At 39.6% G+C, this 25129-nt stretch overlaps 1 protein-coding gene across 1 annotated transcript in view; it reads right to left on the bottom strand.

Moving 5' to 3' along the window:
- MRS2 (magnesium transporter MRS2) overlaps positions 1 to 24821 on the bottom strand; it is a 30300-nt gene extending 5479 nt beyond the window's left edge. The window contains exons 1-9 of the mRNA XM_027601600.2: positions 24533 to 24821; positions 22739 to 22812; positions 20163 to 20199; positions 18890 to 19002; positions 10359 to 10532; positions 8593 to 8723; positions 8029 to 8145; positions 7016 to 7168; positions 6668 to 6785 (exon numbers count right to left, since the gene is read on the bottom strand). Coding sequence (XP_027457401.1) covers positions 6668 to 6785; positions 7016 to 7168; positions 8029 to 8145; positions 8593 to 8723; positions 10359 to 10532; positions 18890 to 19002; positions 20163 to 20199; positions 22739 to 22812; positions 24533 to 24722 — 1107 coding nt within the window. The 5' untranslated portion in view covers positions 24723 to 24821. The remainder of the gene's footprint in view (positions 1 to 6667; positions 6786 to 7015; positions 7169 to 8028; positions 8146 to 8592; positions 8724 to 10358; positions 10533 to 18889; positions 19003 to 20162; positions 20200 to 22738; positions 22813 to 24532) is intronic.
- Between the last annotated feature and the right edge of the window lie 308 nt (positions 24822 to 25129).

The raw sequence follows: 25129 nt of genomic DNA, 5'->3' as shown, positions 1-25129 counted from the left end.
AGGCCAGCATCACCCAGATACCAAAACCAGATAAAGACACTACAAAAAAGAGAACTACAGGCCAGTATCTCTGATGAACACAGAGGCAAAAATCCTCAACAAAATACTAGCAAATCAAATCCAATAATACATTAAAACAATCATTCACCACAATCAACTGGGATTTATTCCTGGGTTGCCAAGGGTGGTTCCATATCTGCAAATCAATCAACATGATACATCACAACAAGAAAAGGATACAAACTGTATGATCATTTCAGTAGATGCAGAAAAAGCATCTAACAAAGTACAAAATCCATTTATGATAAAAACCCTCCACAAAGTAGGTTTAGAACATACCTCAACATAATAAAGGCCACATATGAAAAACCCACAGCAAACATCATACTGGAAAAACTAAGCTTTTCCCCTAAGGAACAAGACAAGGATATCCACTCATCACTTTTATTCAACACAGTACTGGAAGTTTTTGCCACAGCAATCAGACAACAAAAAGAAATAAAAGGCATCTAAATTGGTAAAGAACAAGTAAAATTTTCACTATTTGCAGATGACATGATACTACAGATAGAAAACCCTACCCTCTGGGGGGCCTGGGTGGCTCAGTTGGTTAGGCGACTGCCTTCGGCTCAGGTCATGATCCTGTAGTCCTGGGATCGAGTCCCACATTGGGCTCCCTGCTCGGCAGGGAGTCTGCGTCTCCCTCTGACCCTACCCACCTCATGCTCTTGCTCTCTCTCTCTAATAAAATCCTTAAAAAAAAAAAAACAAAAAAACACCCTAAAAACTACACCAAAAAACTGCTAGAACTGATACATGAATTAGTAAAGTTGTAGGATACAAAATCACTGTACAGAAATCTGCTGCATTTCTATACACCAAAGAAGCAGCAGCAAAAAGAGAAATAAAGAAAAAAATCCCATTTACAATTGCACCCCAAATAATAAGATACCTAGGAATGAACCTAACCAAAGAGGTGAAAGACGCATACTCTGAAAACTATAGAACAGTGATGAAAGAAATTAAAAACAACACAAAGAAATGGAAAGACATTCCATGCTCATAGACTGGAAGAATATTGTTAAAATGTCGATACTATCCGAAACAATCTACACCCTTATAAAAATACTAAAAGTACTTTTCACAGTGCTAGAACAAACAATCCTAAAATTTGTACGGAACCACAAAAGACCCTGAATAGCCAAAGGAATGTTGAAAAAGAAAACCAAACCTGGAGGAATGACAATTCTGGACTTCAAGCTATATTATATGGCTATAATCATCATCAAGACAGTATGGTACTGGCACAAAAACAAACACAGATCAATGGAACACAACAGAAAACCCAGGAATAAACCTGCAATTAATTATATGGTCAGCTAGGGCGCCTGGGTGGCTCAGTTGGTTAATTATATGGTCAGCTAATCTTCAACAAAGGAGGCAAGAATATCCAATGGGAAAAATACAGTCTCTTCAAACGGTTTGGGACAACTGGACAGCAATATACAAAAGAATAAAACTGGATCACTTTCTTACACCATACACAGAAATAAATTAAAAATAGATCAAAGACTGAAGTGTGAGACCTGAAGCCATAAAAATCCTAGGGGAGAACACAGGTAGTAACTTCTTTGACATCAGCCGTAGCAACTTCTTTCTAGATGTGTCTCCTGAGGCAGGGAAATAAAAGCAAAAATGAACTATTGGGACTACATCAAAATAAAAAGCTTCTGCACAGCAAAGGGGAACAACAAAACTAAAAGGCAAGCCTATGGAATGGGAGAAGATATTTGCAAACAACATATCTGATAAAAGGGCTAGTATCCAAAATATATGAACTAATATAACTCAACACCCAAACCCAAATAATCCAATTCAAAATTGAGAAGACATGAACAGACATTTCTTCAACGAAGACATCCAGACGGCCAACAAATTCATGAAAAGACGATCATCACCTATCATCAGGGAAATGCAAAACAAAATTACAATGAGATATCACCTCACATTGATCAAAATGGCTAAAACAAACAGAAGAAACAACCAGTGTTGGCAAGAATGTGGAGAAAAAGGAACCCTCTTGCCCTGTTGGTGGGAATGCAAACTGGTGCAGCCACTGTGTAAAATAGTATGGAGGTTCCTCAAAAAGGTAAAAACAGAGCTACCTTATGATCCAGCAATCACACTACTAAATATCTACCCAAAGAATACAAACACAGTAATTCAGAGGGATACAGGCACCCCTGTGTTTATATTTATAGCAGCATTATTTATAATAGCCAAGATATGGAAGCAGCCTGAATGTCCAAGGAGACACACACACACACACACCCAGAATATTATTCAGCCATAAAAAAGAATGAAATCTTGCCATCTGCAAAGACATGGATGTCACTGGAGTATAACGCTAAGCAAAGTAAGTCAGCCCGGGAAAGACAAATACCAGATGATTTAAGAAACAAAACAAATGAGCAAAGGGAAAAAGACAAACCAAGAAACAGACTCTTAACTACAGAGAGCACGCTGATGGTGACCAGAGGGGAGGCAGGTGGGAGGGATGGGGAACTAGGTGATGGGGATGAAGGAGGGCACTTGTGATGAGCACCGGGTGATGTACAGAAGTGCTGAATCACTACATTGTACACCTGAAACTAATATTACACTGTAAACTGGAATTAAAAACCTAATAAAAAAGAAAGAAAATTACCATTTGGTAACCATGATAGTAATATTTGATTCAGTCATGAATTAATTCTGGATCAACTGATGCATGTGAAAACTAGAGGGTGAAAATCTGATGAATAACAGGACTTTTACATAGTTTCAAAGTATCTCCCTACAAGAAACTTCGCTCCACAGAGAAACAGAGTAACTGCACAGGAGAGAAAGTTGGCAGACACCACCCTAACCAAATGGTCAAAGTTCCTATCACCTGTGATGGACAAATATCATGTGCCTCCTGATCGGACTCTCAACATGAGAACACTGACATACTGCACAGGCAGAATCTATTAATGAAGAGAGGGTACAAGGGTCAAATTACAAATCTGTATGCTTTGTGAATGTCATGGCCATGAAAGACAAAGATTGAAACACTGGTCTAGAAGAAAAGAGACAGGACAATGATGCACACCACGTGATTCAGGATCTTCTCTGAGGTAAAGAGCAGCACCAAGACAAACGCCAAAATCCGCAGAGGGTCCTCAGACTGTAAACCAGCACTGTTTCAATGTCCGCTTCCTGATTTGCACATCTGCACTGTGGTTCTGGAGGAGAACAGCCATGTTTTTAGGAAGCATATACTGAAATACTTAGAGGTAAAGGGGCATCACATCTGTTGCTTACTCTCAAGTGGTTTTAGGAAAAAAAGGCTGTACATAAAGATAGAATGAGACAAGGAATGTGATACAATGTCGGTGATACAAGAATCTGTCGGTGATACAAGAATCTGGGTGACAGCTCCATGGCAATTCCTTGACTCTTCTTAGAAGTGTCTGAAATTATCTTAAAATAAAAAGTAAAAAAAGTTTTTCCTATCTTAGATTGACCATTGTTAATACTAACCCTGTCTACACAGAAGCAGAGACCTTGCACTGATCCAAATCTTGTTCTGTGGGAGCCAATCACCCTGTACTGAGCAAGTAGCTGAACACGAACCACTCACCTCTCATTATAACTGGGTTGCCCTACACCTGGGACTGCATATTCTGGAACTATCAGAGAGGAACATTTAAAAATCCTTTTTTTTTTTTTAAATAGGCATTAAGTGAGAGAAAATATTTAAGTATAAAATGAAAAAAAAGTATAAAAGTTAGCTTGTAGAGTGTATGTACAGAAACACAATTCTTAACAAAAATGATCTGAAAGAATGACAGGAACTTTTAAAGAGTTCTGTAGCCACATGCTGGGGAATCTGCAAAGGTCTTTAGAAGTTATCTTCTGAGAATTTCAAGGGTTGGGCTATGTTGCACAAGGTTTTTTGGTTACTTCTGAACTTTTTAATAACTTACATTTGGGCTTAAAAGCCTCCCAAGAGATGCCTAACACACTTAAAAGAAATCCAAACCCTCACTAGGCTCTACAAATTCAACACCATCTCCCACTTGTCTGCCCTTTGACCTTGTCAGGAGGAACCTGACAAGCGCAGCCCATTACTGCTCCAAAAATTACGTGTGTGGTCCCCTCTGCTTAGAACACTGTCCCTCCAGACCTTCCCACTTTCTAGTGTCATCTGAGAAAGACATTCTTAACCACCCTATCTCTAAGATGCTCCTTATCTCACCTCCGGGGGAACATTCTCTATCCTTTCCCCTGGCTTTTTCTTTATGGCACTTACCACCTAATGTACTGTGTATCTATTTGCTCTCTCCTCTACGATCGTGTAACCTCCGCAAGGGCAGCCTTGCTGTTTCCCCAGGGCTGAAAGCAGTGCGTAGTCTATAGTAGGCACCAAAACATGTGTTTATAAGATGAATGAACGAAAGTGCTGCATCTATTTTTCTTTCACATATTGTAAAGAGCATGAAAATGACCAACACTGACTGTGCCTCAGTGAAGATTCTCCTCGGAAGCAGCACATAAGCTGGAACGTGAGCGGTAAGCAGAAGCTGGCCAGGCAGGGGAGGTGGGAGCCGAGGAGAGCTGGGCCCAGGAGGAAGCAGGCCTGTGAGGAAATATTGATCCAAGGCCTGCGGTGAGGGCGAGGCGGCCAGCTTCAGCCTGGAGGTGTAGGCGCACACACCAGGAGCCTGCAGGCCATGGAGTCTGGATGTTTATTTTAAGGGCTCAAAAACCAGTGAACAGTTTTACAGAAGAGTGACCACCAGGTTTGCTTCTTTTACAGACCACTTTTCAGAAGCAAAGGGGGGGTCCTGAAGAGAGAGGACATGGGCTGACCTAGGATGGCAGCCAAAGAGACTGAGAACTGACCTTTTTAGATGAATGAGGACACAATGGACAGATGAATGGATAAAGAAGATGTGGTGTGTGTGTGTGTGTGTGTGTGTGTGTGTGTGTGTGTGTGTGTGTGTGTGTGTGTGTGTGTGTGTGTGTGTGTGTGTGTGTGTGTAATGGAATACTACTCAGTCATCAAAAAAATGAATTCTTGCCATTTTCAATGCTATGGACAGAGCTAGAGAATATTATGCAAGAGAAGTCAATCAGAGAAAGACATATGATTTCACTCCTATGTGGAATTTAAGAAACAAAAGAGAGAAGCATAGGTAGGGAAAGAGAAGGAAAAATAAAGTAAGATAAAAACAGAGGGAGGAGACAATCATAGGAAACAAGCTGAGGGTCGCTGGAAGGGAGGGGGGTGAGGGGTTGGGGTAACTGGGTGATGGACATTAAGGAGGGCACTGATGTAATGAACGCTGGGTATTATATAAGACTGATGAATCTGACCTCTACCTCAAACTAATACACTATGTGTTAATTGAAGTAAAATAAAGAAAAAAAAGAAGATTAATGAGGGCACAGAGCCAGAGTCTGCTGAATGCATATTCAGATTTTCCAGAAATCCTACAGTAAGATATTTTCTGAAAACACCAGGCCACGAAGATATGAAGAACTCTGGCAGCTTAGTGTTATATTAACGTGAAAAGGCAGCAAAGTGGACAGTGCAAGTCTTGGGCTCAGATCACAACTATGCTTTTATAGCACAGATCACAACTGTGATTTTATAGCAAATCACTTCAATTTCCTGAGCCTGTTTTCTCATCTATAAAGTAGGCATAACACATTCAAGAATCTTCTGTGATCTTGCCAAATAAAGCAAGCAAACTACCAATGCCTGGCACTTGAGAATTAGAAAAGGAGTCCTTCGTTAGCATGGCCTCATTGTGCGATCCTGCTCACCGCCACCTGGGGGCATGATCCTGCGGGATCACTGTCTCATCGTGTGATCCTGCTCACCGCCACCTGGGGGCATGATCCTGCGGGATCACTGTCTCATCGTGCGATCCTGCTTACTGTCACCTCGGGGCATGATCCTCCAGGATCACTGTCTCATCGTGCGATCCTGCTTATTGCCACCTCGGGGCATGATCCTGCTGGATCACCGTCTCATCGTGCGATCCTGCTTACCACCACCTCGGGGCATGATCCTGCGGGATCACCATCTCATTGTGCGATCCTGCTCACCGCCACCTCGGGGCATGATCCTGCGAGATCACCATCCCATTGTGCGATCCTGCTCACTGCCACCTCGGGGCATGATCCTACAGGATCACCATCTCATCGTGCGATCCTGTGTCACCACAGCCTCACAGTGTGATCCTGCGGGATCACTGCTTCACAGTTTAACCTGTTTTGTCAAACCTTTTCCGTGTGTGGTTCCATTTGTTGAGAAACATGAGGTAACCACGGCTACAGTTATATTTATGTTACAATAGGATCTAAAAATACTGCCTGAATTTTGAATGAATCAGAGTATACATTTTAATTCATTAGGGGTATATACATGTTAAGACTCTTTAAAATCTTTTTTTTTTTAAGATTTTATTTTTAAGCAATTTTTACTCTGCATGTGGGGCTCGAACCCACAACCCCAAGATCAAGAGTTGCATGCTCCACCGACCGAGCCAGCCAGGTACCCCTTAAAATCCATTTTAAAAAATGATCTTCAAAACAAAAAATAATCCCTAGATTACTGAAATAATAGTCTCACCTCTTCAAGGGAAGATTCCAAATTCATTCCAAAAGCAACTCCCATTAGTCCAAAGAGAGAAAGAGAGAAGGTGCCCATGGTCAACTGTAGGTTCAACCTCATCATCACATTACGGTGGCTGGAGAGGGGAAGGGCTTAGATCAGAAGGGCCCACTAACTATACACAGCAAATTCACGAAACCATCTATTAAAGACCACAGAAATTAAATCTACTCCTTTAAAAAAGGACATCTTTCTGTATAGTATTTATAGATGATAATGATGGTATAACTCCTCCCAAAATGACAGTTCCTTAAAAGCTTTATCACTTCAGAGTTCCTTTAATTGTTCTGTAGGATGCTTTCTTACCTGTCCAGATTGATGAATATGATACTTTGTGAATCATCAATCAGTACCCTGAGCTCCCGGGTTGCGTTGGAAAGGTCCTCAGCTAATCGGTAGTAGTTTTCCAAGAGCAGCTCCATCTCTTCTGCGTGGTCGATTCCAGCACTGCTCTTTTCACTTCAATTAAGAGTTAGCATAATTAGCATACTCTGTGCCTCTTTAACTCATGCCTCCCACCCCCTACCAAGGAGAGTAAGTAGGACTGAAGTACTCTGTGAAAGATACTTCTAGAATACATTAGACACAGACTGGCCTAATAAGCAAAGCAAACAAGAGTTACAAGTGTGTTCAAGTTTCCAATACTGTATCTATCTGCTATATAACAGCCTTTATAATCTTAATTTTTTCTTATTAGAATATAGATAACTAATGTCCCAAGATGCTTAAAAAAATCTGTATAGATTGTGGAAACTATACACATTACAGAGGTGTCTCCATTTATTTCTAATACTTGTCTATAAAGAAAATGAAATATTCTGAGTACTTAAAAAGTAAACATTTGAGTGTGCATAAGAAGAGTAAATAATTTCTAATTCTGTAAGAGATAAAAGGTTTCTAAGATAAGCATTTTTATATTAGACCAAAGCTACAGAATATATGCCAGTGTCTTACTTTTCCTTCATCTCCCTTTCTCCGCCCCCATGTGAATATCTTTCCCTCTCTTCCACTGTACTCCCCAGGCTAAGTCATTCGGACAGATCTGTGTGCCACTTTGGGGGTCAGTCCCTTGAAGACAAAGGTAATGGTTTATATTCATCACAGCCCAGCACAGTGACATGTACACAGTAAACACTCAATATATCCTCATTAAACTGAATCAGATGCAATATATACAGGAAAATAGTCAAACAACTGGGGATAAAAAGTGCCTCTATTTTCTATTCTGGAGAAAACGTTATGTTCTCTAAGAAGAACCACCCTGCAGAACACGGAAGACTGATCCTAACAAAGTAAATAACAAAGGATTATACACTTACAAGACTTGCGGGTCACTCCACTTTGTCAGACACAGCTCTTCCAGTAACTCTTCTTCATCCAAGATCTCCAAAATGGATTCTTTGAAAATTTTAATATCTGTTTCTAACTCTGACAGACTAGAACAGTAATTGTATAGAAATGATCAATAACATTAACTTATAAACACATTTCCCTATTTAAAAGTATCTTTTTAAAGTATCTTATCAAGCAGACCCACTCATATATTCATGGTAAACACCAACTTATAAAAAAAAAATTTTTTTTTTTTTGATATTTACCATGCACATTAAGAATCAATTCCTATCCAAAAATAAAGACCCTAATACAGCATTTCATGCAAAACAGCTTTTCAATAAACATTAGTCTATGTGCCCTTTTTAGCTCAGCTTCCCACCTAGGCTACCTTCCTACTTTGAAGGCACAGAGAGAAAACCATTAGCAAAACTAATTGGTATTTTTTTTTTTATCTGAATTAATGTTATACATTTTCTATCAGGACTACTAAGAGAGAAGCTTAAGATATTTTTGTCTACCTCCCAAATTGGTAAATCACCCATATTTACCTTTTGCCATTTTGCAGTAAGATGTGCAGTTTGCTTCTGTCTACAGAAGAATGCTTGGGATCCACCAAAGCTTCCAATGTCTCAAGGATCAGTGGCTGCAAAATGCTAAGTTTCCCCTGAAGAGTGCTGATCTAGATAACAACATGACCTTTCATAAGAATCAAAACAATCTTTTTAGAATACTCAGGGTCAGTGAATCCTCTGATTAAACACAGAAATCTGTAATAGCTACAAAGGCTGGTAATGTTTCAGACCATGGTCAGGGCTGGAATGATTCAAAAACTAGATCTACCAGGTTAAAAGATAACCATGCATAATGCTACCAGGTTTGCATTTGGTGGACTGGGAATTAACTCTCATAAGAGTCTTCCCCCACAAACATTTATTATGAAAAGAATGCAAGATTGATTAAAATAAAGCCTGCCATTCCATGGTTAAAACACATACTTTACACTTGGTAAACAATATCCGTGTTCTTTGTAAACAGAATACAGTTCAAAATTCCTGTGAAAAAAATTCTTCCAAAAACCAAAACATAACTTGGGACTTTAAGAAACCAATCAGTGTCAAGTCAAAAGTACACTCATTATTGAGGCGTCAAGCAGGAAAGCACTGATGCAGCTACACCCATTGTTAAAATACTGAAATACTTCTGTACCAGCTGGTAAACAGTGTAGGAGAGTTAAGCAGTGACTGTGAGACGACGAATGGCACAAATGCCAGCATGTACTACTTATCTCAGCATGAGCTCGCGAGAGCTTATTCAGCCCACGTAGCCTGCCACTGACTGCACCTTCCCTCCTTTCCCTCCCCGGCATGCTCCCGGTTCAGGAACTGTGCCCCAACTAGTCACCACCTCCTTGGCTGGTGCTCGCTGGTGCTCCTCCCTCATGAACCTGAGCGAGTGGGGGATGTAGCCATTTCCTACTCCCTCGGTGCAGGGCAGACAAAAGGGAGGGTCCTGGGTTCATCCAATCCTCACCCACTGCACATCCTCTTTACCTGCTTCCTTCCCTCACTCTGGTTAGCATGCCCTAGAACCAACTGTTGCGTGCAGCCAGTTCCTGAACAGTACTATCCTGACTACTGGGGGGAAGAAAAGATAATGAACAATTTGTGGGGCCAGGAGGGCAGTGACCACCGTTGTTCAGGGCCTGATAGGGTCCCTAGACACCCAGTACCTATCCACATAATGGGGGAATCATTAGAAGAATTAGACCTGGTTCCTATGTCAAAGTAGATCTCAAACAGTGGCATCATCTAGCGGTCTCCAAGGATTGTACACACAAATCAGAGTGATATATAAAGTATTAGAATGATTTGAGCTGTAACGTTTATCATGTGTATGCAGTTTTACAACACACGATTTAGTTACAGAATAGAATAGAATACATTTAAAACTTTTTTGATATGTTCTCTTATATCCTATTTAGGGTGTTAAGTATTTTGAATTATCACCCCTAAAATACAGTTATCAAAATTATACAAAGGACAGCCAACTTCAAATGTGCTTAACTGAATGAATGTCATAATATGACGCTCAAAGAGACTCTATAAACTGTACCTAGAGACCTCGGATCTATTTGATTGGATCATACAGCTTAAGAAGTAAGTACTTTCGCCACACAGGACCCTCACAGATGTTTTTGTCTGGAGGTAGGGTGTGGTCAGGGAAGGTGCCATTGAAACAATACCAGCTTGTCTTCCGACTCAACAGCATTTTAAAACAAGAACAAATTCAAGAAGTGAAATAAAAACAGGCTTACCCAATACTGTAGGAGTGCTTCTATAGCCCTAAACTCAAAAGGTAAAGGGTAGGTGACAAGCTGTCCTTCTCCAGCCAACTGTGAAGGGAGTTCCCGGAACAGCCATCGCTCTAAATTTAAATTACGATAATCTAGTATCAGAAGACACTCTGGAGTTATCACAGCTTTCAAATACTGCAAAAAAAACCCAAAAAAAAACCAATTATCCATATGTACACACAAGCACACACACATACATACATGAAAGGTGCAGAGCTACAGGAAAAGAACATTCATAAAACAGGGTTTAATACTGTTTTAATTCTGGATTAAGCCTAAACCAAATCACTATTAAAAGAGAAAAAAAAGACATACTTTTTAAAGAAAGGAAGCCTAAAAATATATGTACTTCTAACTCAATCTCAGCACAACTGGAATTAAGCTACATATCAAGACTTCCAGGATAATCAGGAGAACAACAGGGAACAAAGAAAACAAGATAAGGTATTCTTAAGTCATGTATTTGGTAGACTTTTAGAAAAGATTTAGTTTAATCATGATTACTTTGGCTGAAGTGGGAAAGTTGCCTTTTTAAACTGTCACCAAACACATTAAGCTAATTTGAAATTATAAAGATAAAACATAGCCTTAGTACTCTAATTTAGAGCACCACGAAATTAGAAATTTACTTTAAAGACTGGCATCCGTTAAGTTAGAAGAGTAGCCTGTGGCCACTGTATTAGTGATATAAAAATTAGAGATTTTTCACATTTTCCCCCAACATATTATGACAATTTTTATACATAAAAGTTGAAAGATTACAGAGTGAACACCTATATACGTATCATTTAGACTGTACAAATAACATTCTGCTAAATTTGCATCACACACTTCTCTCTTCATCAAAGAGATAATTCTTTTAAAAAATGATCAGGGGAAAGAAAAAATTATTTTAATTCCAGTATACTTATCAGTATTATCCTAGTTTCAGGTGTACAATACAGTGATTCAGCAATTCTATACATTAATCAGTGCTCATTCGTGGTAAGTGTGCTCTTTATTCACCAACACCTATTTCCCCCATCCCCCACCCACCTCCCCTCTGGTAACCATCTGTTTGTTCTCTATAGTGAAGAGTCTGTTTCTGCCTGTGCTCTCTTCTAGGATTTTTATGGTTTCAGGTCTCACATTTAGGTCCTTAATCCATTTTAAGTTTATTTTTGTGTATGGTGTAAGAAAGTGGTCCAGTTTCATTCTTTTGGATGAGGCTGTCCAGTTTTCCCAGCACCATTTATTGAAGAGAGACTGCCTCTTTCCCACTGCATGTTCTTGCCTCCTTTGTTGAAGATTAATTATCTCTGGGTTTTCTATTCTATTCCTGATCTATTTTTGTACTATTACCATACTGTTTTGATTTCTACAGCTTTGTAATATATCTTGAAATCTGGGATTGTGATGCTTCCAGCTTTTTCTTTTTTAAGACTGCTTTGGCTAACTGGGGTCTTTTGTGGTTCCATACAAATTTTAGGATATCTGTTCTAGTTCTGTGAAAACTGCTCTTGGTGGGAGGAAAAGATGGTGGTGACGCAGGACACTAGGCTTGCCTCCTCCCACCAGTACAACTAGGTAACTATTAAACCATCCTAAATACCCCAGAAATCAGTCTGATGATTGGCAGATCAAACTCTACAACCAGAAGTAGAAAGGAGGCCACAAAGATAGGAAGGAGCTGCAACTTGTGGCCACTGTGGTGGGGAGGGAGCCGTGGTTGGGGGGAAGCAAAAGAGATAAACTAGCACACGGGACAGTGCACAGGAAAAACAAAGCCCCACAGCAACCGGCTTGAAAAGCAGGAGAGCCTGAATTTCATGAGTTCTTGTAACCAGTGGGGCTAAAAGCCTGGAGTTTTAAACGTCAGCATGCATGGAGCAGAGAGGACACTGGGGCAGCTCTTGGAGAAAAGGCAGGGCAAACAGACCTTGGACATACAGCATGGAAACAGCAATCTGAAGAGCACCTGGGGCACACAGTGGGGAAATGTTAGTTGCTCATCTTGGAATGTATCCCAGAGAGGCAGCATTCAGGGAGAGACCACTCTCGGAACAAAGGTACAGGTAGGCGCCATTTTCCTCCCCTGCCGCTCAGCATAAACACAGAGGCACCTGCAGAAACCAGCCTAGCAGCGACCCTCACTACCTAACTTGCTTACACCAAGTCTCACCACCCCTCACTCTGGTGGAACAGGTCGTCTCAGTCACGCCTGTCTCAGTCCCAGCGCAGCAGGCCCCTCCCTGAGAAGACCAGCCCAATCCCCTGCTCATACCACATCTCCTGACCCAGGAGTTTTGTGAGGCCTTGGTTTCCATGGCGGTAGCAACAGCTCTCATTTCACAAGCAGACCAGAACACACCTAGTTAAAATGTGCCACATTCAGGCCAGGGACCAAACATGGTCCACAACAGGCAAAGAGAGCCTCTGCAGATCACTGGCCTGAAGGATAAAGTAGCCAGGACACAACAGCAGAGCTCTCCCAGCACACACTGGAGATACTCGTAGAAGGGCCAGGCCCTGGGAAACAGGGGACACTACACTGCAGGGCCTACAGGACCTCTTTTTCGTAAGGCCATTATCTTTAAGAAGAGGAGACATAGCTGACTTTCCTAACACATAGAAAGAGGCCCAGAGACTAAGACAAAATGAGAAGACAGAGGAATTTATCCCAAATGAAAGAACAGGACAATGCCACAGCCAGAGATCTAAGCAAAGCATATATAGGTAACATGCCTGATGGAAATTTAAAACAATGATGATCATAAGGATACTAGCTGAACTTGAGAAAAGAGTGGAGAACATCAATGACATCCTTAATGAGATGAGGAATAATAAAGAGATAAAGGGGTCAATAAATGAGAAACATTTTGTTTGATGGAATGAAGAAAAGGCTGGAAGGAGCAGAGGAATGAATTAACGACCTAGAAGACAGAGTAATGTAATCAAGCTGAACAAAAGGGAGGAAAAAGAATTATGCAGAACAGACTTATGGAACTCAGTGACTCTATCAACTGTAGTATCATTCATATTGTTAGGAGTCCCAGGAAAGAGAGAAAACTGGGTAGAGAATAAGTAATAGCTGAAAACTTCCATAATCTGGGGAATGAAACAGATATCCAGATTCAGGAGGCAAGGAACTCCCAACAAAATCAACAAAAGCATGTCCACACCAAGACATATTGTAATTAAAATGGCAAAATATAGTGATAAGGAAAAAAATATAAAAAGCAGCAAGACAAAGATGATAGTTATATACAAAGGAAACCCCATAAAGCTATCAGCAGATTTTTCAGCAGAAACTTTCCAAGACAAAGGGGTGGCATGATGTTTTCAAAGTTCTAGATGGGAAAAACCTGAAGCCAAAAATACTTTATCCAGCAAGGCTATCACTCAGAACAGGAGAGTGAGAGTTTCCCAGAGAAACAAAAACTAAAGGAGTTCATGACAACTAAACCAGCCCTGCAAGAAATATTAAAGGGGAATCTTTGAGTGCAAAGGAAAGACTAAAAATGACAGTATGAAGTTTAGAAACACAAAAGCAGTAAAAATATATCTATAAAAAAATCAGTCAATGAACTCACAAAATGAAAGGATGTAAAATATGATACCATATACCTAAAACATGGCGGGGGGGGGAGAATGGTTCCAAACTTAAATGACTATCAACTTCATAAAGACTGCAATATGTAGATGTTATATTCAAATGTAATGATGACCACAAGTCAAAACCAATTATAGATATGTAAAAAAATAAAGGACTCCAAGTCTACCACTAAAGAAACCCAGCAAACCATGAAAGAAAGACAAGAAAGGATCAGAGAAAATCTTGAGAAACAACCACAAAACAAGTAATAAAGTGGCATAAATACATTTCTACCAATAATTACTTTGAATGTAAGTTGACTAAACATTCCAATCAAAAGACATAGGGTATCAGAATGGATTAAAAAACAAACAAGACTGATCTATCTGCTGCTTACAAGAGACTCATTTTAGACCTAGACACAGATTGAAAGTGAGGGGATGGAAAAGTATCTTCATGCAAATGGAAGTAAAAAGCCAGAGTAGCAATACTTTTATTGGACAAAACAGACTTTGAAACAAAGACTGTAATGTGAAACAAAGAAGAACACTATATAGTAATAAAAGGGACAATCCAACAAGAAGGCATAACAATTGTAAATATTTATGCACCCAACATGGGAGCACCCAAATACACAAAACAGTTAATAACAAATATAAAGGAGGTAATACTAATACAATAATAGTAGGGGGCTTTAACACCTTACTTACATCAATGGACAGATCATCTAAACAGAAAATCAACAAGGAAACAATGGCTTTGAATAACACACTGAGCCAGATGGATCTAACAGATACATACAGAACATTCCATCCTAAAACAGAATACACATTCTTTTTGAGTGTATGTGGAACATTCTCCAGAATAGATCATGTATTAGGCTACAAAACAAGCCTCAATAAATTCAAAAAGACTGAAGTCATACCATGCATCTTTACTGACCACAATGCTATGAAACTAGAAATCAACTGTAAGAAAAAACCTGGAAAGAACATAAATATATGGAGGTTAAATAATATGCTACTAAACAATGAATGGGTCAACCAGGAAATAAAAGAAGAAATAAAAAGGCACATGGAAACAAAGGAAAATGAAAATACAATGGTTCAAAACCTTTGGGATACAACAAAAGCGGTCCTAAGAGGGAAGTATATAGATACAGGCCTTCCTCAAGACACAAGAAAAATCTCAAACAACCTAATCTTATACCTAAGAAAGCTAGAAAAATAACAAAGCCTAAAGCCAGGGGAAAAAAGGAAATAAAGATTAGAACAGAAACAAATGATATAGAAACTAAAAACACAACAGAATAAATGAAACCAGGAACTGTTTTCTTGGGGGGGGGGGGGAATAAAGATAGATAAACCCTAGCCAGACTTAACAGGAAAAAAAAAAAGAACCGAAAATAAAATCACAAATTAGAGAGGAGAAATAACAACCAACACCGCAAAAATACAAACAGTTGTAAGAGTATTATGAAAAACTATGCCAACAAACTGGACCACCTAGAAGAAATGCTTAAGTTCCTAGAAACTAGTACCAAAATTGAAAGAGATTGATGTAGAAAATTTGAACAGACTAATTACCAGCAATGAAATTGAATCAGTAACCAAAAAACTTCCAACAAAAGTCCAGAACCAGATGGCTTCACAGGTGAATTCTACCAAAAATTTAAAGAAAAATTATCCATTCCTCTCAAACTATTTAAAAAGAAAGGAGAAAAGAAAACTTTCAAATTCATTCTATGAGGGTACTGTTACCCTGACACCAAAACCAGATAAAGTTACCACAAAAAAAAAAAAAAAAAGAACCACAGGCCAGTATCTCTGATGAACACAGATGCAAAAATCCTCAACAAAATACTAGCAAATCAAATCCAACAATACATTAAAAATACATTAAAATAATCATTCACCATGATCAAGTGGGATTTATTCCTGGGATGTAAAGGTGGTTCAATATTCACAAATCAATCAATGTGATACATCACATTCATAAGAGAAAGGATAAAAACCACATGATCATTTCAATAGATGCAGAAAAAGCATTCGACAACGTACAACATCCATTCATGGTGAAAACCTTCCAAAAGTCAGATTAGAGAGAACATACCTCAACATAAAAAGGCCAAATATGAAAAACCCACAGCAAACATCATACTCAAAAAACTAAGCATTTTCCCTAAGATCAGGAACAAGATAAGGATGTCCAGTCCCACCACTTTTACTCAACACAGTACTGGAAGTGCTAGCCACAGCAATGAGGCAACAAGCATCCAAATTGGTAAGGAAGAAGTACAATTTTCACTATTTGCAGATGACATGATAGTATATATAGAAAAACCTTAAAGACCACCAAAAACCCACTAGAGCTTATACACGAATTCAATAGTCGCAGAATACAAAACCAAGGTACAGAAATCTCTTGTATTTCTATATGCCAGTAATAAAGCAGCAGCAAGAGAAATTAAGAAAACAACCCCATTCACAACTGCACCAAAAACCATAAGATACCTAGGAAAAAACTAACTAAAGAAGTAAAAAATCTGTACTCAGAAAACTACAAACACTTATGAAAGAAATTGAAGAAGACACAAAGAATTGGAAAGACATTCGATGCTCATGGGTTGGAAGAACAAATATTGTTAAAATGTCTATACTACCCAAAACAATCTACAGATATAATGCAATCCCTATCAAAATACCAACTGCATTTTTCACAGGCCTAGAACAATCTTAAAATTTGTATGGAATCACAAAGACCCCAAATAGCCAAAGCAATGTGGAAAAAGAAAAAGCCGGAGGCATCACAATTCCAGACTTCAAGCTCTATTACAAAGCTGCAGTCATCAAGACAGTATGGTACTGGCACAAAAACAGACACAATGATCAACGGAAAGGAATAGAAAACCCAGAAATGGACCCACAACTATCTGGTCAACTAATCCTGACAAAGCGGGAAAGAATGTCCAATGGAAAAAAGACAGTCTCTTCAACAAATGGTTTGGGATAACTGGGCAGCCTCATCCAAAAGAATGAAACTGGACCACTTTCTTACACCATACACAGAAATTAAAAATGGATTAAAGACCTAAATGTGAGACCTGAAACCATAAAAATCCTAGAAAAGAACACAGGTAGTAACTTTTTTGACACTGGCTGTAACATTTTTCTAGACATATCTCCTGAGGTGAGGAAACAAAAGCAAAAGTGAACTATTGGGACTACATCAAAATAAAAAGCTTCTGCACAGCAAAGAAACAGTCAACAAAACTAAAAGGCAACCTATGGAATGGAAGAAGATATCTGCAAATGACATATCTGATAAAGAGATAGTGTCCAAAACATATAAAGAACTGATCCAAAAAACAAATAATCCAATCAACAATGGGCAGAAGACACGAACAGACATTTCTCCGAAGAACACATCCAGATGGCCAACAACAGACACATGAAAAGATGCTCATTATCATTTATTATCAGGGAAATGCTAAATCAAAACTATAATGAGAAACACCTGACACCTTAAAGAATGGCTAAAATCTATAACACAAGAAACAAGTGTTGGTGAGGATGTGGAGAAAAAGGAACCCTCATGCACCGTTGATAGGAATGCAAACTGGTGCAGCCACTGTGTAAAATAGTATGGAGGTTCCTCAAAAGGGTAAAAATAGAACTATCCTAAGATCCAGCAATTGTTGTACTGGGTATCTACCCAAAGAATACAAAAATACAGATTCAAAGGGATACATGTACTCCTATGTTTACAGCAGCATTATTTACATAGCCAAGATATGGAAGTGGCCCAAGTATCCACTGGTTGATGAATGGATAAAGAAGATGTGGTATATGTGTATCATGGAATATTATTCAGGCATAAAAAAGAATGAAATTTTGCCATTTGCAAAGATATGGATAGAGCTAGAGAGTATAATTCTAAGCAAAATGAATCAGAGGGACAAATACCAGACGATTTCACTCATAAATGGAATTTAAGAAAGTAAAGGAGCAAAGGAAGAAAAAAAAAAAAAAGACAAACCAAGAAGCAGAATCTTACCTATAGAGAATAAACTAATGGTTACTGGAGGGGAGGTAGGTAGGGAATGGGGGAAAAAGGTCATGGGGATTAAGGAGTGCACTTGCTATGAGGAGCACTGGTGATTAAAATAAAAACTTAGGGGTGCCTGGGTGGCTCTGCGGGTTAAGCGCCATCTGCCTTCAGCTCAGGTCATGATCCTGGGGTCCGGGGATTGAGCCCCGCATCGGGCTCCCTGCTCAGTGGGGAGTCTGTTTCTTTCTCTGCCTCTCACCCTGCTCATGCTCTCTCTCTCAAATGGATAAATAAAATTAAAAAATAAAATAAAAACTTAAAAAAAATTAATAAAAATGCTGTTGGTATTTTGATAGGGATTGCATTAAATCTGTAGACTGCTTTGGGTGGTATAGACATTTTAACAATATTTGTCCTCCCAATCCATAAGCACAGAATATCTTTCCATTTAAGTTAAAATTATAAACTTTAGGGGATATTCCTGGTCTATTTGGAGAACCAGAATGTTCTTGGTAGCTGAAGTTATACTATAATGACATGTAACTGTATACAACTGAACATGTCTATTATAAATCAAGATTCTTTCTCTTATCATTTCAGAAACTAGAGACCAAATTCAAGCAGTGAGAACAGAGACTACAGTCATAACTTTTCCTACATAAAACAGAGCAGAGTTATGCCTTTCATGTATAGCATCCATGAAAGTCTGAGTTCCACTCACAATGACACACTACACTATAAAGTATCCTATGTTTTACACAGCCATTTCATTACAAAATTGCTTTTAACGTAGATATTGATCAAGATGGCTAGGAAGGAACTTTTGTAAGATTCCAGTGAGAAATGCAGATGACATAAAACCCTTTACCTCCATTCTCATGATAATCCTATTGTTTCTGGTTGTGATGCTCATCACATGCTGAAACCTCAAATCTCTGGCTTGAAGACCTAATTCTTGATGTAAGTCAGTTTTCTTCTTTTCTATAAAAGAAATATTTTCAACAAAGAGAGTGTGCCAAAGCAATTAATGGAAGCCTTTAGTATCAGGGCATCCTTTCCTCCAACAGCGACATCATTTTCTACAAGCCAAAATAAGTCTTTTTAATAGCCATTTTTACCTCAAAAACATACGCTAAATTTGGTCAAACTCTAATAATTCTTTTCTTATCTTATCCACACTTCATAAAATTTCTTTGTATTTAGATGTCCCTTGGGACCAGTATAAAATCCACAGCCACACACAATTAAGACAGTATCAATTTCTAGCTCTAGAAATGGATCATTTTTATTTTTAAATACAGATTCTACAGAACATTTCTGATGTTGTCTATCTTCAGTATTTTAAATCTGTGAACAGAGAATTCAATTTTCTTGGTTCTTGGACTAATACAATATGAGAAAATAGTTTTCTCACTAGATTCTCCCACCCGAAAACTAACCTTATTACTTAAGAGAAAGAATAATGGATGAAGAAACTCAAGAAATGGTTAAAGTGGCATCCAATCACACCTGTGACAGAGCGCTAATTAGAACAGTCATTTGTAGGAGATAATGGGCAAAAAATACCCCAAATTTCCCACCAGGATCTGGGCAAAAGCAGGAACAGGATCATGGGGCTGGAAGCACATGGGAGATCTGGATGAAGCCTGTATCTGAGGTCAGACAGTAAAGTGATGCTTAGTAATTGTCCATAAGAGCGATCATCAGCAGAGTGCCATCTAGTGCCCTGTCCCGCCTGTCTTGCCCATTGCCACCGCAGTGTCGGTAGTATTATATAAGTCTGCCTTAAATGTGGAACAGGAGATGTATATGTGGACTAGGGCATGGAAAGGGAGACTAAAGAAAAGAAACAAAATGTGCTCCAGCTGCATAGCAGCCTCTGCTCTCAAAAAATTCCTTTAACATCCTGTTAGAAAGTGGCTCCTGACAAAAAAACAGAAACCAATTCTGGGAGAACATGCACAATCCAGGTGTTGCCAGTTCCAATTAGGACTGATGGACAAATGCCGAAGATAGATCTCTTTCAATACACCCATACACACAAAGACTATCCTACTCAAAACACTGCAATTTCTTGATTTTCATCAGATTCACTCATTCAGATTTAAAAAGTGATTTATAAGAAAATGAAAGATACTCACCAAAAGAAGTAACATTTCCCTCTTTGTCAAATTTTGTCTGAAGACAGATAATAAAAACACGGTATTATTTTCTCCCAAACTAGCTCTTTACAGTATTACACCGTATGGTATTATGACAGCTCCCAAATACGGCAGTGCACAGATAAGCCATAACTGCTTCTTTAGGTTAAATTCAGTTATGAGTTAAGGGTTAAAAGAATCCCTTTCTCCTCTGCTAGGACAAATGTGACCTTTGATTAACTTTCTGTCTTGGCTCCCCTGGAAATCTGGTAAGAGTATCAGTTGTGTTACTAAGCTTTAGCTTTACTAAACATTGCTTATGGTAAAAATCCTCAATGCCTGGTAGATTGCTTGGGGCCAGGAAGACTATGAATGAATTATGGATACCCGGTGGGAAGCCATCCCCCTGCTTTTCCTTCAGTGGGGTGGCTCTTATAACTGGCCGTGTTCCTTGCAGGAATCCTGCATAGGCTTTGGAGATGGTTACAAGAGATACCAACACTAAAAGGTATGGGGCTTCTAAGCTAAGGTGGAACTTGCACCCACCTTTAAGAACATCAACTCCTTGCACCTGCTGTCACACAGGGTCCAGAGAAGCTGCTGGATGGCTGCAAGGACTTCTCTGGAAGAGGAAACACCTGATGCTGCCCTTTTGCGTTTCCTATCCTTTATCCTTCTGAACTGAGTGAGACCACATGTGGCTTATCTTGTGAATCTAAGTATCTACTGGAGGCTATGTCGTCTCTTTGGTGAGTGTTGTAGAATCAACAAAGATTTACAGAAAAGGCCTCTTCTGATAATTTGAAGAGAGGACATGATGCAGAAAATATACTTATTTCCTATAAAGGAGAGGAAACATTTTTCTGAAATACTTGTCCACAAGTATTGAATACTTGTCAAGTTTGAATATGCGCTGGAATGTACTAATTACTATTAAATACGCATGTTCAGAAAAACTCTAAGGTATAGCTGAAGGTACAAGTGCTGGCTTATTACCATGGAAATGTATACATGCTCTGTTAATAGCAACAGAATAAAATCTCAGTGTATATTTTAGCTTGCTTTTCACAAGCAAAGATCAATATGAGTACCATAAGCCATCAGTGTTAAAGGGCAAATTTACGTCAAAAGAAACTATTTTTTGTAATATAGACTAGCTTTCCTCAAATTTATTTCACAAATAATATCTGCTGCAGAAAATTTGAAATAAAGTAAAATAAATCACATAAGACAAATTTTAGAGAAAACCACGCCAATATTTTATTGAATGTTCTCCCAGACTTTTCCTACTCAATATATTCATGTTACACTTTTCTGCAGTCTCTCCTCCATTTTCAACTTAATATAGGAGTATTTCTGCATCTCAAAATTTATCTTTACCGTTTTCCTTTAATGAGATATTTTCTGATAAAAAATCATACAAACTGATTTTTTTAAATGTTTATCTTGTAAAGTAACATCATCTATAGCGAGCTGATTAGCAAGCTCTCATTTCAAATAGTATCAACTAATTTTCTTAGGTGTTCTTGCGACACAATGATTTCACCTGCAAAGAACCTTCTTTCAATAGTTAATAACTGAATTTATTCCTGGCCAAATGTTCTAGAACATTGAATAACAGTGTTAACTTTCATATGTAATTCTGGTGGTTATTTTGTTGCATAGTTTATAAAGAAAAGTTCTTATGTTAATAAGCCTAAATAATGATGATGATAAAGGCTAATATATATTGAATGCTTACATGTGTGAGGGTTTTATATACAGTTGTTAATTCAAACCTCACAACAGTTCTATAAGGTAGGTACTATAATCCCCAGTTTAGAGATGAGAAAACAAAAGCATAAAGACGTTATCATACCTTGTCAGAGTCCACCAAGTTAATACTAAGAGGCAGAGCTGAGATCTGAATTTAGGAATGCTAGTTCAGAACAAGCACATTACTTTTTTTAATTCAACTTTTTCTAAAAAAAAATTAAAGCCCTACAAAAAAGTTGCAAGAATATCTTACAACCAATTCCCATGTGACTTTCACCTAGTGTCATCTTTTGCTAACATTTTGCCCGATGGCCTAATTTTTCTCTTTCGAGATATGTGGGTGTGATACACATTATTGCTTATTATTTTCTCCTGAATCTTTTCAGAGAAAGTTGCAGAGATCATGAACCTTCAAAGCATGCACTCTTAAATATTACACTTTGCTGCCTTCAAAATGCTTCTGCATATATTACGATGCATAGCACAGGATCAAGCACCTATGGCTAACAGCCTTCAAGGACTTCTACATGGATTCACAGGGAAATCTTGAGAAGGAAGTGCTGAACTGTGATTCGAACAACCAGTTCAGGATTAAAAGAAGACTTCCACAGTCAACAGCAAAGTTCCAAGGGTGCTGTTAAGTAAATCTAGCTGGCACTCAGGTCACTAGCTAAAAAACACAAAGACGAGAGAACTTAAAAGTATAATGATTCACTATAAAACAAAAAATAAGTATTACCTTAGCCGACCAGTCCAACCCAGTTAACTTAGTAAGTATGGGAAATACTGTGTAAGTTATCAAACATACCATACATACTCACCACAGTAAACACTGGCGCTACGCTGGCTAAAGTGGCTTGAGAGACGTCAGAAGTTCTAAACCGGTGCGTTTCACCTGAAGAATAAATTAAGAGAATTCTCTGTGATCATTCAATAGGTATTAACATACGGCTACAATATAACTCTGTTATGTGGTCTTCTATTTTACTATTTTTTGGAAACTTTTTCCTAGAGGGGAAAAAAAGAAACTTTTACTTACTAATGTTAACATCTGTAGGGGATTATGTTAGATTTGGCAGGGAATGGTTTTTTAAAAGTAATGGTTTAGGTGAAGTACTAGAATAATTTATGGATTCCAACCGCCTTTATTCTAATTATTACTGGTACCTCAAAGTCAAATGAATATGTAACAGTGTTCTGAGATTAAAATGTTCATTTTTTTTTGCATAATTTAAAAAGGCTCTTCATGAAAATTATACTGGTAGATATATTTTAGAAAACATAGATCCTAAATACCACCAGTTTCAGCATTCCAGTATCAGGATTATTTGATATATAAATTATGAAACCTAGATTTTACTTCCATACTAACTTTTCCATACTTTACTAGTGAATACTTATGAAATAAGCCATTGAACTGGAATGCAGGCCCCAGTGACCTGGAATGAAGAAAAATCTTTAGTTGAAAAAAAGTCTATTTAAAATGTATTAGATTGAGTCAAAATGAGTTCTGAAGTGTAACCACGTAAATTTAATGACTGACAAAGGACACCATTCAAAATACTAAACATAAAAGGAATGGGCAGAAAATGTAAAGTTACTACCAATTATTTTCTGCTTCCAAAGTAATCATGCTGACTCCACAGAACGTGCAGAAATATTCTCATTTCTGATCTTATTCCTTCCCGTTACATAGTGTCTCATGTAATCTGTTAGCATCTGAGGTTTGTCTCCCTTTTATAAAAGGGTCAGAGGAATAAAGGTAAAAGGGCTATAAATCAGCATTTTGCTAATCAGCCACAAGTTAGATAAAACGTTTCCATTGAGATTCTGAATCTGTGTTTTGTCCTAAAACAGATGGGCTGAAACTGGGTTCCCAAGCATTATTAAAGGAGGGAATATGGGGTGTACCCCAATTCAGACTCTAGTGAGTGTGGGGGTGGTGGTGGTGAGTTACTTCAGAAGGCTTCCGAGTATAAAACTGAGAAAACAAGACCAGCGCAATTCTTTTGAGAGCCATACATTTTCATGTCGCTTGTTTCTGAGCAATATTAGCACCTACATTCTCACATTTGTGAAAATGTTAACATATCATCATGCTTTATCATTTGGTGAAAAAATAACTCCGATTCCTCCTCCTCCCCACTACCGACCCCCTGCGGCTTGTTACATCGTACTTGACAAACCAATCTTTCTCAGGAGCAACTCTTACTATGAAATCTCTAAGTTTTCAGCCTCATCTACAGGTGCGTCCCCATTCCTTACTTGAACAACTGGAAAAATGTGTCCATGTCCAAAGGGAAGACAAGAGAAATACTTAGATAAGGGTGAAACTCTCATTAAAACAAGCAAACAAAAAAAAACCCTTCCCACAAGAGCACGCCAGCGGGGACACGTGCAGCGAGGGGCGTGGGGACCCCAGAGGCTCACGGCACACAGGCTGGTCCGCACTGCGGGCCGCTGGGACTCCCGGACGCGCGCCCCAAGAGCGGACCCGGGGCCGAGGCCTGCGCGGAGCAGCCACGGCCACGCCTGGTCGGGTCGGGCGGCCGGGTCTGGGCCCTGGGGACACCGCAAGACCGGCGTCCTGGGCTGCGGGGCGGGGAGCGCAGTACCTGCCACGCGGGGCCGGCGGGGCTCGCACAGCGGCGCGGCCCGGCTCTGCCCGAGGAGTTGGGCCGCGCGGCCGCAGGCGGCAACGGAACGCGCCCCAGGGGTCAGGCCCTGGCCCAAAGTACACAGCGTGCGCCGGGGCAGCCCCACAGCGCTGGGCAGGAGCCGGCTCAAGCTCCGCAGGTATTCCATGGCGTTGGGGCGAGCGGGAGGGGGCGGCAACACCCCAGACCCGCATGCCGCTCGGTGGCTGGCCAGCCGGCACCCACGCGACCCCGCGCGGGGGCTTAAGGTGCGCCCACTGCGTACTGAGCATGCGCGGGGCGCGCCGCGCCTGCGTCTCCTCTCCGGCGCATGCTCGGAAGATGCCTTTGGGGCGCGCTCCTTGCGTCCCGTGGCCAATCGGAGTTCGCGTCTCGTACCTGGAACGTGCGCGCAGACGGGCTTGGGCTGGTGGGCGGGGCGCGCGTCAAATGCGCGGCGCGAGTTGTCGAACCCAGATCCTTGCGCCCTTCGAGAGGTCAGCCCGGAGCGTAAAGGGTAGTTATTCTAAGTAACTAGGAATGTGAAGAAATACCCGGCTTGTGTAGAATGCTCTG

This window comes from Zalophus californianus, chromosome 7 (assembly GCF_009762305.2).
Source record: "Zalophus californianus isolate mZalCal1 chromosome 7, mZalCal1.pri.v2, whole genome shotgun sequence".
Lineage (NCBI taxonomy): Eukaryota > Metazoa > Chordata > Mammalia > Carnivora > Otariidae > Zalophus > Zalophus californianus.
This window is presented reverse-complemented; position numbering and strand designations above follow the sequence as displayed.